The sequence below is a fragment of the Lepeophtheirus salmonis genome, chromosome 5 (assembly GCF_016086655.4).
Source record: "Lepeophtheirus salmonis chromosome 5, UVic_Lsal_1.4, whole genome shotgun sequence".
In the NCBI taxonomy this organism is placed as follows: domain Eukaryota; kingdom Metazoa; phylum Arthropoda; class Copepoda; order Siphonostomatoida; family Caligidae; genus Lepeophtheirus; species Lepeophtheirus salmonis.
In genome coordinates this window covers 41,908,824-41,924,720 of record NC_052135.2, presented here as the reverse complement: position 1 = coordinate 41,924,720, position 15,897 = coordinate 41,908,824, and the positions used below count along the sequence as shown (strand labels likewise).

At 32.3% G+C, this 15,897-nt stretch overlaps 2 protein-coding genes across 5 annotated transcripts; one reads left to right on the top strand and one right to left on the bottom strand.

Annotated features, from left to right (window-relative positions):
• Positions 1-634: 634 nt before the first annotated feature.
• On the bottom strand, positions 635-4,501 carry LOC121118560 (uncharacterized). 2 transcript variants are annotated; one of them, XM_071888677.1, is made up of 4 exons: positions 3,979-4,501; positions 3,426-3,623; positions 3,018-3,181; positions 635-1,515 (listed from the first exon to the last, which is right to left on the bottom strand). In XM_071888677.1, exons 1-4 carry the CDS (start codon positions 4,348-4,350, stop codon positions 1,374-1,376), a joined length of 876 nt encoding a protein of 291 aa, XP_071744778.1. In that variant the 5' UTR covers positions 4,351-4,501; the 3' UTR covers positions 635-1,373. The 2 variants fall into 2 exon arrangements, with proteins under 2 accessions (XP_071744778.1, XP_040569075.1); XM_040713141.2 differs by lacking the exon at positions 3,426-3,623.
• A 144-nt stretch (positions 4,502-4,645) lies between these two features.
• Positions 4,646-15,336, top strand: LOC121118558 (uncharacterized). Of its 3 annotated transcripts, XR_011780239.1 has the most exons (7): positions 4,671-4,784; positions 4,937-5,710; positions 5,776-6,598; positions 6,881-7,068; positions 7,127-7,690; positions 13,990-14,092; positions 14,150-15,336. XR_011780239.1 is itself a non-coding variant. In XM_040713138.2 (5 exons), exons 2-5 carry the CDS (start codon positions 5,404-5,406, stop codon positions 7,564-7,566), a joined length of 1,758 nt encoding a protein of 585 aa, XP_040569072.1. In that variant the 5' UTR covers positions 4,646-4,784; positions 4,940-5,403; the 3' UTR covers positions 7,567-8,697. The 3 variants fall into 3 exon arrangements, 2 of the variants coding, with proteins under 2 accessions (XP_040569072.1, XP_071744777.1); XM_040713138.2 differs by lacking the exons at positions 13,990-14,092; positions 14,150-15,336 and having other exon boundaries at positions 4,646-4,784; positions 4,940-5,710; positions 7,127-8,697; XM_071888676.1 differs by lacking the exons at positions 13,990-14,092; positions 14,150-15,336 and having other exon boundaries at positions 7,127-8,697.
• The last annotated feature ends 561 nt before the right edge of the window (positions 15,337-15,897 follow it).

Below are 15,897 nucleotides of genomic sequence, written 5' to 3'. Positions count from 1 at the left end.
CTTTGGAATCCAACCTGATTCAAATTACTTTTGTAAACAAAATACAATTGTGCTTCGATCAAATGCCACTTGTTGGCATCGAGTTTAATGAGTTTTAAACCATTGTAAGGCTGTGCTGTATTTTTGTGGTACTGGTTTAAAAAAATAGGCCCAAGAAAGGGATAACACAAAAACACAATTTAAATTATATAATTAACTCTGAAATTTTCTAAAAAAATGTGGAACGCTAGGGTAAAAACTTGATGATTGAGAACAGATTAATCCGTTTTCAGTTATTTCTTATTGGTAAAATTGATGCAAAACTCGACTGCATCGCTTATCCACGCTACTTCCGCAATAGGGCCGAGTTCTACTGTTGAGATAAAAAAGGACTATCCTAAAACATTTACTAGGTATATTTTTCTCAGCTGTCGATTTTACTAGTGACCTATGATAACGTCAATTGATTTAACTCAATTTAACTTTTATTATGGGATTTCTAACTACCAATTATTAAATGAGGAATAGTCCAACAGTTCGGAAGAATGGGCAAAATACTACAACTACTACCAACTTATTTTGAGTTTTTAGTTAAGGAAAGGTTGCAAGAAACAATACAAATATCATCTTGATAAATATTAAATAAACAAAAACATTATAATAATTTTCTTTATTAATAGAAAATTACACCTAACAATTACATATATTAATTAATTATCCATAAACGAATATTAGACAAAATAAAATTATCAGATCCAATTTTAACACAACCACTTTTTGGTGAAATTCAAAAAAATCTTTTTGAAATATCACATAGCAATTATATACCTACTTATTTCATTAAGTTATTAGAAGCACAATTCTTATAATTTCTACTCTTTAAACACACAACCTCATAATTACAACTAAAAAATAACAAACCTGATACAATATACGGGGCATTCACAAACCACCTAGTCAATTAGAAGGGGATGTTATGGTATGCTGTATGATATACAGCAGGGATTTTCAACCAGCAAACCGTGACTGAATTTCATACGTCCCACGAAAATGACCTAATAACAACAACTAAAAACATGTATTAATTGTATGATGTTATGCATTTGATATTGCTATAATTAGCACGACATAAGATAACGTCACAGGAACATGGAACAAAACTTCAAAAATAGAAAAACTATTCTTAAAATGTGATAAATATGGAGAAAAATTATTAAAAAAGGGCTTTTAAAATATTTTGTCTTCTAAAAAAAGGTCAAAAAGGCCCCGGAGTATATAAAATTTACATTAGATTCGAGTTTAAAGGGGGAAGGTAACAAAAAAATACGTGGTTTATGAATGACCCCTAACATACATATAGGTGGATAGTTTATAGAAAAATTGACAACCTTAGTTTACACAGGACTATCGGGATATTCAATCATGTAAATTGACTTTAATATATGCATTGCACAAAACCTTTTTGATTCCTTTTTATTTCGCGCTTTTCCACTATAGACAACTCCATCGATTTCCATGCACGACACATAATGAATACTAAAATATAAAAATAAAATAATTATGATCTTTTTAAATGCATATATATAAGAAAATGACGTGTTAAATATTCTATGATCACTAGGGTCCAGTTGTGCCAAACCAAGATACGTAGAAACTTATCTCTGGATATCTTGGGACCAACTTAATTTACATTCAATTTAGGAACTATAACTAAATACACTTAAACTGATATCAATTTAAGTCGAGTTCGTGGAACCAGACTTAAAATGTCGAAGCAAAAAAAAATCATTATTGAACAAAAATTATAATTTTTAATATTTATACCGTCAAATCTGGGCAATAACAACTTTTTCTTGAATATATTTTTTTTTACATTAATGATATAGTTATCATCATCAGTGCTTTTTCAACAGGTGCTCTGCCAATGAATTCTACTAATATCTGGAGTAGAACAAGAGTCACTCATTCAACCTCATGTTGGGCGAAGTGTATTTTTGTGGTTTGGTTATTAAAAATCAAATGGCAAAACCTAATTCACAATATTACTACTCCCTTTTTATTTCATCAGCATGACATAATCTAGAATCTAGAAGTGTTACTGATATGAATTTTAACATTTTTCTACAAGTAAATTACAAAAAAATAAAAATAGTAATAAATACTAATAATGAAGTTTAGATCAAACATTATATCCGTTAAATTTGGGAATCATCTTTTTGGCAAGGAATGTACAACATATATATAAAGTAAATCTTTAATATAGAATTAAAAAAAAAAGAGGATCGAATAATTATTAATAATATTAATAACTGGTAGTGTGAACGGTAATTAATAATTTGACAGCGTCTGACATATTTTTTTTCACTCAGAGGCTAGATTTTTTTAAAGAATAGTAAGAACACTGTGTCAATGATGGTCAAAGCTGCAGGGTAGAAGTAAAAGAGGTTTGAAGAGAAGCCGTTTTGGACTTAAAGGCATTAACAATTCCGTATGGAGTGTTGTATAAATAAGTAATCGAATGCATGGTAGTTTGTTGTACAAAAATGAATATATATAAGATATTTTAAGAAATTGAGCTGTTCCTTGATTGCTTGTTCTAAAATGGGTCGATATATTTGAAAGGTTGAGAACTACTGCTCTAACGAGATTGTGAAACACTATCTAAGAGCAAGATTAATACAGATGAACTGATGTTAACTTTCATACATTTCAAAAAATACTTAAATATACTTTTCATCAAATTCATAAATTTGTACAAAAAATAATCCATAATACCACCGAACATGGATTCCATCATTTCAGGATTGGCTTAGATAGTAACATTTTATATTGAAATTGGAACTTTAATATGCAAAAATAAAGAAAAATATAATTATTTTATGTATAAATTAAATGTACCTACAAAAATTTAATTTTGTCCAGATTTTGAAAATTTTAAATTTAACAGTTTAAAATGCACTTCACCTAAGAATAACATTTTCATTGAAACCGAAATCCTATCTAGATTTGACTATTTTTAATACATAATATATACTTACTTTGATTGAGTTCCAGTTGGTACTGTGTTAAATTTGATTTTTGACCTTATTTCGTTTAATAATTGAATTGGATTTCGACTAGTTGGATTTTCGGGCATTACTTTTCCAGTTTTTGCTTCTTCTTGCTTCCACACTGCTAACAACTTGGGAGATACTTTTGGAAACTATAGAAATATAATCATCAGTAGTATTTTGTTATCCATTGAATATAACTATAAACATTACAACAATAGTTTTAATGTAAGATACATTATCACAGTATATAGGTACATTATAGAATAATTCCAATATTTTATATAGCCTTCGACTTTTATTTATTTACATATAATTTCGATATTCCGTTCATTTGATTGGTCAATTAAATATACATAAAATGTCATAAACTAGCAAAGTCAGTGATATGCTTACTATATTTTTATCGTGTTGGATCAATTTATCTTGCTCATTTGAAATAATTCGGCCAACACCCCCTGGTACTATTGTGTGATTTGTATCTTTCTTGTCTACCTTGAGCCTATAAAGTTTTTCTGGGACTTTAAAGCCATTTTTTGTCCATTCCTCATATAACTTGTACAAAGCCAAAGAGCAAACAGAGGCCCAAGGAGTCTAAATAATAGATTTATATAATTTGGATGGAAAAACTTTGATTTGATTGATTAATTAACAACTTTATCTGTTTAAATATATAAATTGTAATACGAAAAAAAATAATATATTTTGTTTAATTGCTAAGTTTATGTATATTATATACAGATAACCTGTTTCGTGATCAAAGAAAAATTAAGAAATAGGTACAATAATAATATTCTAAAATGTTGTTGAGCTCGTGTCTTGAAATACAATTTATCCAAATAATAATCGGTAGAATTGTAAATATTACGTCCACGAGGGGTTTAAATCAATGACATTAGCTGACTATCCAGTTCAATTCATCTTTGATCACTTTGTAAATAAAACTTACTTCATCCTCCCTTTTTTCAAAATCGACCAATTGCCCATATTGGTCAATTTGAGGCCCTTTAGCACATTGAGCTTCGTACCTTTCTTTGACTAGTGTTGGAATAATTTTATCGGCCAGGGCCTCCTTGGCTTCTTTCTTATTCTCTTTATGTGAGACGGAGTAGCATTTCCCATCTACAATGGTCTGGCAATTAATATGATTCTTAACAACGGAAGTGAACTCAAAAACAGCTTGATACCCAAGGATATCATTGAGTACAGTAGAAGGGGATCTTGGGGGATAAATGCGTTTTCCCGCTTGTATATACAGAGACCTATAGTTGGGAGTAGCCTTGTTGTTCAATCTCTTTAAGGGCCTTATTTGCCTCAACATGCATGCTGGGGTTGTTTGAGGGTAAGGTTTAGAATGGAAAGGTAAAATTGGAGGGGGGGACTAGAGATGGGCAAAAAGCTGGAAAAGTAGATGCAACCTCAGTTGCATAACCAACTCCCGTTGTGCCATTCAGTGTAGGTGTATAACTTGATGTATTATATGTACAATTCTGATTATTATAAGGAAACATGACTCATTTCTGTAGCTAAGAAAGGAATGACTGGTAAGAATATCCCTCACATCTTATTTATCCGCGGGATGAATGGTGAAGATGAGCTATGCTGAGATGATAGAACAACTAGCTAAGTTTTGCTAGTGAGCTAGAAATAAAGAAATTATCAGCAGCACGGTATTCTAGAATTCCGTGTGAGCAGTTATACACAGGTTCGAATCAGACTTGACAAAAATATTCCGGTCTGATTTCTTACGTTTACGTACGTATTTAATAATAATTATTATTAATAATATCAATAATTCTATTAATAAAGTCCGAACAGGATCCTTCCTGATGACGTTTAATTCAAGTTAATAAGAAATAAATCTCCCTTCAGCTAACAATATTCTTCTTTTTCACCCTCTTTTTTAGCAGCATTGAAAAGCTGACTGCTTCTGAAACACGTACACGTACACAGCGCACATTTCATTATTAGAATTATATGGAATTCTTGCAGTTAGAAGCATATCTATTGAATTATAGCTCCTTTTATTTAAATTTCTAGCTCTCTCTCTCTTTTTTCTGTCTCTCTCTCTCTTCTTTCCTTTTTCCCTTTCTATCTGTAGGAATGAAGTGAGTAGTGTGAATTTGTGTGTTTGTGCTGTGTGTGTTGGAAGTGCCTGATATTTATGATATCTGCTATGGAGTGATGATGACGGTGGCGAAGCAGGAGAGTGAATGAGTGGTATGTAACGTCAATCTATCGATCTGCATTATTATAATAGGCATAATAATTGATATCCTATGGAGTAAATGTGTATCCAGATTGATATAAGAATTATTGAGTAAAAAGGGATTGTAAGGCCCCCAAATCTTGGTGATTGGATCGGTAATCGCGAATGGAAGGAATCATGTCTTCATCGTCCTCCTCCTCTTCTGCAGTGATATCGCACTATAAGCGTAAAATGGAGCGCCATCCCAAGGAGTCTGAAGTTTTACTGCATTGCTTGTCCAAGTTGGATCGCGTAGAAGTGAACATCGCTCTGCTTCAAGAGACGGGCATTGGGAGAATCGTCAATTCCCTTAAGAAATCTGAGCAGGAAGAAGTCTCTGAAAAGGCACGACTCCTTGTTGCCAAATGGAAGGATGTTGTGGCCAAGGAAGACGATGAAGAGGAAGATATTAGTGGACCGTCCACCACTCAAGGTACGGACCAAGGATTCTTTTTATTAGATACTATTACTTTAATATCCTCTTTTCTTATTTTCTAGATCAACCTCAGGAAACGGAAGACGAGCCAGAAGAAGAAGAAGATGTTGAGAACGAACCAGAAGAAGAAGAAGAAGATGTTAAGAACGAGCCGGAAGAAGAAGAACCGGAGTTGGAAGAGGAGGAAGAAGAAAAACCAGCAATGATGATCCCACCTCCCACCCCTTCTCCACCTCGTTCCTCATCCTCGTCCCACCACAAGAAACACAAAAAGAAAAAATCCAGTCATAGAGACGATGATAGAGAATCATCTTACTCTAGTCAGAGTCATGGTAGTGGTAGTAGTAGTAGTAGTAGTAGTAAAAAGCAAAAGAAAGAGACACTTAAAGCTTCAGACTCATTTGGTAATGCCTTAATGAACATCAGTAGTTCCTCCTCGTCCAAAAAGAAGAAATCATCAAAAGAAGATCGATCCGAGTCCTCATCACATAAAAGATCCCAATCAGAATCAGCCTCCTCCTCTAGTAAAAGGTCCCATTCAGAATCATCCTCGTCAAGCAGTAGCAAAAAATCTCACCATCAGGAATCCTCACGTTCATTATCGTCTTCCTCTTACTCATCGAGTAAAAAGAACCAACAACCACAACAAGAAGAATCTTTGAAAAAATCAGAAAAAAATAACTTGACTCTTCCACTTTCTCCAGCTCCCCCTATACCCTCGGATTTACTCCTCCCTGCCATCAGTCCTAATTACAAACCTCTTCCTCCTAAAAAAGAAGCGAACAATGGTACCAAAAAGTATCAAAATGATGACGAGGCTCTTTCTAGCTTAATATCCATGAGTAAAAGTTCCAAACGAACTGCTGTGTTTTCAGGGGTTAAAAAGTACGTATACTAGTCTTTGAAAAAATTTCATACCTCTTTCTACTATAGGCTATCATTGATTTCTTTATTACTTAAAGGGATTCGTTTCTTTTTTAGACATATTTTTATCAAATGATCAGAGAAAAGGCAAACAATAATTAATAAAAAACATATCAAGTTCATGAATTAATTCAGTGAATACTAAAGAAGTTAATATTCCAATTGTACAATGCCCATTATTATCAAATGATCCGTATATTTTTCATCATGATTTATCATTAAATTTTATTTTCATTTTTGTAGATCCGGTTATTTTGGACCCATTCCAACACTTTTGGAAATGTGTATTACGGTACTCCAAGAAAATGTCGATGATATCTATGAATGCGGTGGACTAGATTTCGTTACACTTAAACCGATATTAGAAAGAGCAAGCCCACAGGCTTTGTCCCAAATTGAGGAACATAATCAATATCTAATGACGGAAACCGGTATGCCAACTAAGAAATGTAGTAGACATTTAAAGTTAATTTTAAATCATAATTCTAGGGGAGTTATGGGAGCGCTTTTGTAAGAAGAATTTCCCTAAAGAAAAGCGACAAGAAATGGAGTCTTGGCGAGAAATGTTTGAAAGATGCACTGTGGAGCGTGAAGAAAAGCTAAATTTACTTAAAGTTAAAGTAAAGGATTCTTACAAAAAGGTTGAATCATCTTATCGTCAAACAAAATTGGCATATGTTGGAACTGTTGCTAAACCTCCTAGAAGTGTTTTTAGAGCACAAGCTAAGAATGGAACTGCGATTCCGTTTGGAAATCCACTCAAGAGACCTATGGTAAATACTAGTAGTGGTGGAGGTGGATCCTCTTCTTCATCTTCTTCTAGACCCTCTTCATCTCTTTCATCCGCTCCTAAAAAACCTAAAATCGCTCCACTAATGTCAAAAACTCTAAAAATGGCTAGGGGAATAAAGGGTGGATTTAGGAGATGAGCTAGTTAGCTATAAAACCGTTTTTATGAAATGTTGAATACTACAATGTTACTACCCCTGATAACTGTAATGTCAGGGAAGAGGAATCTATATTTTCCTTTCTCTCCTGATTATTTATTACAAAGTTAGTTCATTTTCATTACATTGGTCAGGGATTCATTTAATCTGTTATTTTCATTGAATTTCTCTCTTGAGGTATTGTTGATAAAGAATAATGATCATTGAAGAATTGTTGGCAAGTGGCAAAGAACTTGTGATGCACTGAGTCCTACGCTGCTTACTTATAACTTTTAATGCACTTTCTTATTTGTCAATTTTTGTTTGTTTACATCTGTTCAGATTAAAAGAAATTATTGACTTAAGTTTTATGTAGTAATAGTAAAGAAAACTCAAATTCATTTTCAAACACTTGAGCGCATACTAAAAAAACTTTATCAGCTGATTCAACTGAAATATGCAAGATAATACATTCAGACTACATTCGAGTTTTCCTTTCTCAATATATATAATTATTTTTATTATGAGAGTTTAACTTCTTTTTCATTAAAAAAAAACAAAAAAACTTAATGGAATTTGACCGTTAGTTACCGTGACCCCCCCAAGTATTTACGTATAATTATTGTTTTTAGACAGTTGACAAAGTAAATGTCTATCTCAGGAGCATATGTACATATACTACTAAGTTTATTGTATGAGTATTTAGTTGTGTACATTCTTCTTGGAAGAAGTCAGTACATGCTTTTACTCTATAAATATTTTCCTAATTACATATATTTCAATCTTAAAAAAAAAAAAAAAAGTATCGTATGTACTAACATAATTTGAATGTGATCATTTTTAGGTACATTTGCGAATTCAATGATATTTTACTTATAATAAAGCATCCAACCAAATATCCTGAGATATTTAACTGCAGTTTATTAAATTAGGTCATCAAATATCTTAAACCTTAACTTTTGCAATTTTTAGTTGATCTTTCTGTTGAATGTAAGAAAATTCCTTATATTGCTATGATAGATTTATGTGTCATTAATAGAACGGTATAATTATTATGACATTAATAAATTCAAGAAAATAAGTTTATATGCTTTTAATGAGGTAAATTCATTAAATAAATGATAGTTAACTTTCTGTTGGTTATATAATGATTTTTTTTCAAAATGACTAATGCAGACGTCCGGCTGTTTCAAGTGATATAATAAACAATAAACCCTAAGGAAACGAAAAAATAACAATCCAATTAGTTTAATGACGAGTCATTGGAATCTTCTAACTGTTAAATCACAGCACACAAACAAAATGATAAAAAAATGGCTCAGCTATAAATATGTGGTGCGTCAACATAAAAACAGTCTTTAACAAAAATCAAGAAAAGGAGATTTTTTTTTTTTTACTTCATATAAACATAAAATCTAAAATATCATACGCATATTTGATTGGCTTTGTATTCAAATTCGTTGGATAAATTAATAAGCTATAGTTAAGAACCTTTATTTTATATAAGATACATTTAATGACTCCGATATGGTCTTTTGATTAGAATGTCAGTTTCCCATTCTTTTATTGTGGCCATAAGTTTAGGCTACTTTAAGTGTAACTTATGGTGCCTTCAACAATTTTTAATACTAATAACTTGTTGATAGAAATTGACTAAAATTTGCCGAATAATACCAATCTAATCACAAATTTTGAGAAAAAATGAATTTTGCTTACTTTTGCATGACAAGCCACATATTAGAAATTGTGAGGGGCTCCATATTTGTGTAACTTAATGCAAAACATGTTTTATATTTTATTTTTCTAATTATGTCGAGAGGCAAAAATATTAAGACAGTGTGATTATTCTAGTTGTTTCTGAGGAACAAATTATATATTAGTAAATGATGGAAGATTGAAAATGGGGTCATATCAATTTTTTTTCAAAGGAGATACTACTTGCTGAAAATAGGTCATGAATAATTTATTATGACAAATGTATTATATGGTATTTATATTCGTGTACAAGTTGTAACATGTAAAATTTACAACTCAAAAATGATAAGACATTTTTTAAATGAAGAATTTAGAGTAGAAAATTGTAATGAAGATAATGCAATCCTATAACATTCCATGGATTTTCTATATATGAATTATGCAATTTTTAACTTTTTTTATTCAAAATTACAAATTGATAGGACGTATTCTGTAGCACATTATAAAGTCCAAATGTCCACAGTTATATTACTCGAAAAAACATAATAAATGCGTAGTTTTATCGATCAAAATTAAAACATCAATAGTGGAGTTATTAAAATGACAGATGATGTAATTAAATAAAGCGTAATTAAACGTATAAATAATAAATCATACAATCTGTTTATAAAGTTACAACTTGTACATAAAATAACTTATTGTGTCAAAAGATACATTATCTAATTAATAATGGTACTCATCCACAGACGGCGTTGATGCTTCATCATGTACAAATTTATATTTCAAATATGTAGAATATAGGTATTATTATTAAATCAATGATTATAGAAATTAATATTAATCAAAGAAAAGCTCATGGTGAACATTAGTTCTTCAAAAGTCAATAATATGTGTGTGAAATATCGCGAATTGGTATACATAATGTCGATTTGTAAAATATTCCGATATAGCATTTGTGTTTTTGAGAAATTGTAGTTGGTATATTGACAATGTATGTAGTATCTTCTCACACTGCTTACGTATATTATAGATACATATGGTAAGATTTTTAGAAATTGAATGAATAATGGGCTCTATGCAATGTAGTCTATAATAATGCAATTGCATGAGTGTTGTTAGAGGTCTTCCTTCCACTAGTTGTAAATTAAGGGAAGGTAACCTATCTTGCGTTGATCGCTATTGCACCTTTAGAATAAAATTTTAGTAGATTATGTATAGATCAATTGTCTTCCTGCCAATATACATTTATGTAATTTGGATTATCCACTACTAAAGTCTTTAAGACATGTTTTGATTAAGATTGTTCCAAACAATCTTTTAGACACGCTTAGGAAGACGTCGACTCCCATTCGTGGAAGATGCAGAAGATGCAGTTCCACTTCCAGCCGGCAGCTTGGTATAGATAGTAGCTCGACCCAGAGGATCAAGGAGTGCATCAGATCGAAGTTGACAGTAGTATTGATAAATGTTTTTCCAAAGGTAAATCCAGTATCCGAGAACAAGTCCCGATATAACAGGAAATAGGACAGCAACGAGAACGTCCACGAAGAAAGATAGAAATGCCCACAATACAAAAAGGATTGCTGCAATGAGAAGCAGAATGGCGTCTTGGATCATCCATGGAAGAAATAATAGAGGCCGAATGAGAAGAGCTCCCAAAATAAGGATGAGGGAATTGAATACATGGAACGTAGAGAGAGCAATCAGAATCATTAACAATACTCCACTATGCTCAGATATATAACCTAGTCCACGAAGAGCTACACTTGTAACATCCGAGTCCCAGTGATTTCCAAGAACCCAATTCTCAATTAATTTATAGCCTTCAGCCCAGAATTCCGGTTTGATGAGCGCATAGATGCAGGGAAGCATAAAAAATAAATTAGATAGAATGGTAGAAATTCCTGCAAGAATTGTTCCTGTTCTCATAGAGAAGCAACAACAGCACCCGTATTTTGGGATCCCCATTTTTAATATAATATTAACAATCGCACACTTTTAACAAAATAATATTATATTAGAATGTAGAAAAACACATTGTAACCGCAACACTCACTAAAACGGACTGAAACACAATTTTTTAACAATAAATAGTAGGTCTATGTCCGTGCGCGTGTTGCCCCTCAATTCCTTTTCTATTTACGTACGTATGTACATTTAACATTAACATTACGCCTTTAACAGTCTCAAGCGCTCTTTTTGAAGCAACAAAAAATCAAGCGCAAATTGTACAATTTAAATACGACGACTTGTTGATTATTATTATATTTTTCTGTAGTATTCTAACACGCGCCATCAAATCCCACACTGGCTTCGTGTATTCAAATTATAATTACATTGAGTAAATGATTGAATTTTGAATAACAATTAATTTGGTATAATTCACTCAAACATCGATTATTTCTAATATTTACTAATAGATAATAGTGCATTTTCACTGACCTCATAAATTGCATCATAATTGAAGGAGACGTCATTTTGGGCGCTCAGAATTGATATTTTTAATACTTAAAATGTACAAATTGCCAACAAATCTTGCTTAAACTTCATCAAATGGTTTTATGAATTAGATAAGAATTAGCATTTGTATTGAAAAAAACTTCATGCAAACGATAAACACTGATATTTTATTTAAATCAAAGTAATATGTACTAAAAATGGCTAGATTTGTCCTCTTTTTTTCTTGATCGATTAAAAACGAGAAAATTACTATAATTTGAGAAAAATATTCTATTATTTCCATTCTAATATTTAATTTTTATCAAGAATATGAAAATAAGATTGTATAACGATGTAATAACATATTTTTAATTAATTTTAGGGTCAGTTATACATTCTATCAAAAAAGTACAAGGAATGGTTAATTCATAGTTCCTGGGCTGGAGCGACTTAAAATCATTTTTTTCTAAGTTGGTAGCACTGTCTTTTATTATAATGCCAATTTTGAGAGCGATTTATATACCAGTTTGCTCGGAACAGCTGGATAAGTGAGTCCACCTCACTAGCGCTCCACGATTTCTACAATGCACGAAGTCATTGAATAAAAAAATCGTCAAACCAGCTTGAGGGAGTTATCACCTTGCCTTAACATCTCTCACAAGTCAGTTCGTACCATTCTGACTGAAAATGATGGGAAGCGTCGCTGCACGGCTTCTTCCAAAAGAGCTGAATTTTCTGCAAAAAAAGTACCGTGAGCAAGTCTCTTCGGACATGCTTGATCATGCAAATTCCGACCCAACGTTCATGAAACTCATAATAGCTGGTAATGAGACGTTGATATACTAGTATGACATGCAAACAAGCCTACAATCATCAGAATTGAGGGAGAAAAAAATTTATTGGAAAAATCATTGAGCCCTAGTGATGTAGATTCACTTATCCAGCTGTTGCAAGCAAACTGGTCTACAGATCGCGCTCAAACCTGGCATCATAATGAAAGACTGCTACTGACCTAGAAAAAAAATGTTTTTAAATCCCTTTAGCCCGGGAACTTTAAATTAACAATTAATTCCCTTGTACTTTTTTGACAGAATTTTTAACAAAAGTAGGCTAAAGAGTAATACGATTTTTATGGGGAGAAAGGTTTACGCCCTTTTATTTGTTCGTACCATTTTGACATCTTAGAGTTTACTATTTCCTTTAAAAAACGATTTTCATTGCTATAAAACTTGGTTGTTCAGGCCTAAGAAATGACCTACATCAACATTGTTGTCATTACAAGAACTCGCTCTATATACAAACAATTAATTAGTAGTTTGAATTTATAAAAAAAATTGTTTTAACCTCATAGGAAAAATCTTAATAACGACCCTGTGTTCGAAATTCCAATATTTACTTAGATGTCTATCAAAATTAAAAAGTCTAAGACAATTCATATTAAAAATTTAATAAAAATATTTTATTTTTATATATGAATAATATTAATAGATTTTTACGTGATAACATAACCTCTAAAATTTATCTTTCCGGTAACCAAATTATAATGAAGTTGAATTAATTGTTTTATAATATTAGATATATTATTTAAATATGTAAAAATGAAATACTTGAAAACTTGGTCGTTAATGAATAGTTCAAAATATATATCGTCTACAAAGATATCTACGTGATATGGTTTTTTATCTATTATTTCTTTATTATAATCAAGGATACATAACGTAAGGGACATATTACGAATAGTTATTGAATAAATTCAAAAGGGTAACAAATAACATGACCATTAGGAAGTAATTTCAAATTTATAGTCAATCCTTAATTTTAAATGTTGTGAATTGACACAAAAACAATCTCCAATAAAAATCAAGAGAAGGAGGAATGCCCAATTTTTTTTTTTACATACTATATAGAGTCAAACCTCTATCTAACGGACTAATAGAGAGAAGAGGGTGTCCGTTAAAACCGATAGTTCGTTACAGGCAGTGCGTTCCAGCAGCATCCCCCCCAATAATGCAGATAATTTCTCTTTGCTTATTTTCTTCAAAGGGATGTTTTCTTCATTCCAAAATGCTTGTTTATTCTTCATCACCAACCTTCAAAACAAAGTGGGTTGATCAGCGTTATAAACTTGATTTAAATGCAAGTCTTTTTTCTTAATTGTTTAATTTGATTTAGGCCTATAAGGTTCTATTACACTGTAAACCTCCTGCAAGTTGCATCCGAAATCCGTTGTAGCAGGGTCTATTATATCTTTAACTTTATATTTCATAGACATATTATTCAGATCAATTATAGGCTTGGTATTCAAATTTCTGGGAGGAGTTGAGGTAGCCAAGAATGCTAAATATAGTCCAGAACCTTCATTTCATTTATGATGCTTAATTTGGGTCCTACGTGGGTGGGTAGAAGTAAACCTTTAGGAGAACATATTTCTAATTATTTTTTGTTTTTTTAGATCTAGTGCGTTTATCTTGCTAAACTCTAACTTCTACTGAATATAGATAGAATATAGATCCTCCATATATAGGAACTTTTGTTTTTATACTTAATCTCTTCAGCTTTACCATGAAGTAGCAAGAGGGATGATTAAAAGGAATTACAGAATTGTCTAATACTGGTAACGATGCTAAGGCAATAATAAAATTCACTAAAAATGACGGAAGCACCGTCTATGACGTCAGCAAGCAACTGAAGGTTGGTGAGGGGCTTTTTCCATTTCTCATGTGGTTTACACAAAGCCAAAAAGCAGACTGGCCACTTCCTGGCTATGTGGTCCGTCAAAAGATTCCTGGCATCTCAATTACTGCTCATGATTGGAGAATGTATATGGGGAAGGCGTCACCTTCTTACAACGAAGATGAAGGATATCATGTCGCTAAGAGGCAAGAACCTCTGCCAATTTGTAAATCAAATCTAGGGATCATAAAGCTATTCAGTGATGAGTCAAACTTTACTTTGGGCTCTGCCTACAACCCAAAGAATGACCACTGACTTGGAGAGGACAGAGGTAATATTCCTCTTTGATGAAGACCAAGTTCCTGTGCAAGATAATTGTATTTAGTTTGAATTGAATTGCATTCCGGTTCACATTTTTGAAAACGGCCTCAAGTTAACCTCCTCAGTGTACGTGGACCTTCTTAAGTATATTATGATGTCATGGCTGGAAGTCATATATACTCGAGATACAAGGTTCATGTGGATTCAAGACTCAGTGCCTTGTCATGTTGCCAAAACTGGCATGCATTAGCAAGTCATTATCAAAGCTATTGAGTGGCCTTCCAATAGCCCGACGTTAACCCGTGTGGTTTCTAGTTGTAGTCAGAGAAGGAAAATAAACGAACATCCTCATAGCTCCTTGAGATCCCTGAAGCTCCTTGTGAAGAGGAACATGCCTGCTTCAACAAGAAAGAAGTAATAAAGGCCTGCTCAGCCTTTATATTCTGTTTACAGCTGGTGATCAATGTAGTAATTTATCACATTGAATTATACAACAGCTAATTGTTCAATTTAAATTTCATATGTAATAAATGTTGTCCTAAAATGCCATCTACTATTATTCAAACTTACTTGATCATATTGTCAGGATACTTCTGCCCACCCCTATATATGGCGGATTTCAAAATAAAATCTATCAATTTCTAATTGTGTCAATGAATTTTGTATACTTTCAGTGCAATTTGTGGCACTTAGCATCACTTTCAAAGGTTTAATCAGACTAATCCTTGTTGATATAAATGTGCAATGATTCATCAAAGAATACAAAATATGTACCAGCCTATGAAATGGGACTTAAAAAAAAAGTGAAGATTTATTGTAAACCAATGGTTACAAATTTAATTTTCAAAGTATGCACCTTCACTAACAACACATTTCCCCCATCTTTCAGACAATTTATGAATGCCTTTCCAAAAAATTGTTCGTCTTTGGCTACAAACCAGCCATTGATCCATTTTTTGCCTTCAGCGTGAGAATCGAAGCTTAAATCATTGAGTGTGTGGCCCATCGATACAAACAAGTCATAATCGGAAGGCGCCAAGTCTGATGAGTAAGCCGCATGAGCAAAAGGTTTACAGTTGTACGATTCAACAAGCTGGTGGGTGGCAATAGAGCGATGAGGTGGTGCGTTGTCATCAAGGAAAATTACCTTGTGTTGCCTGGCTTCATATTTTGGGCGTTTTTGGCGTGTAACAAGGTTCAAATCGG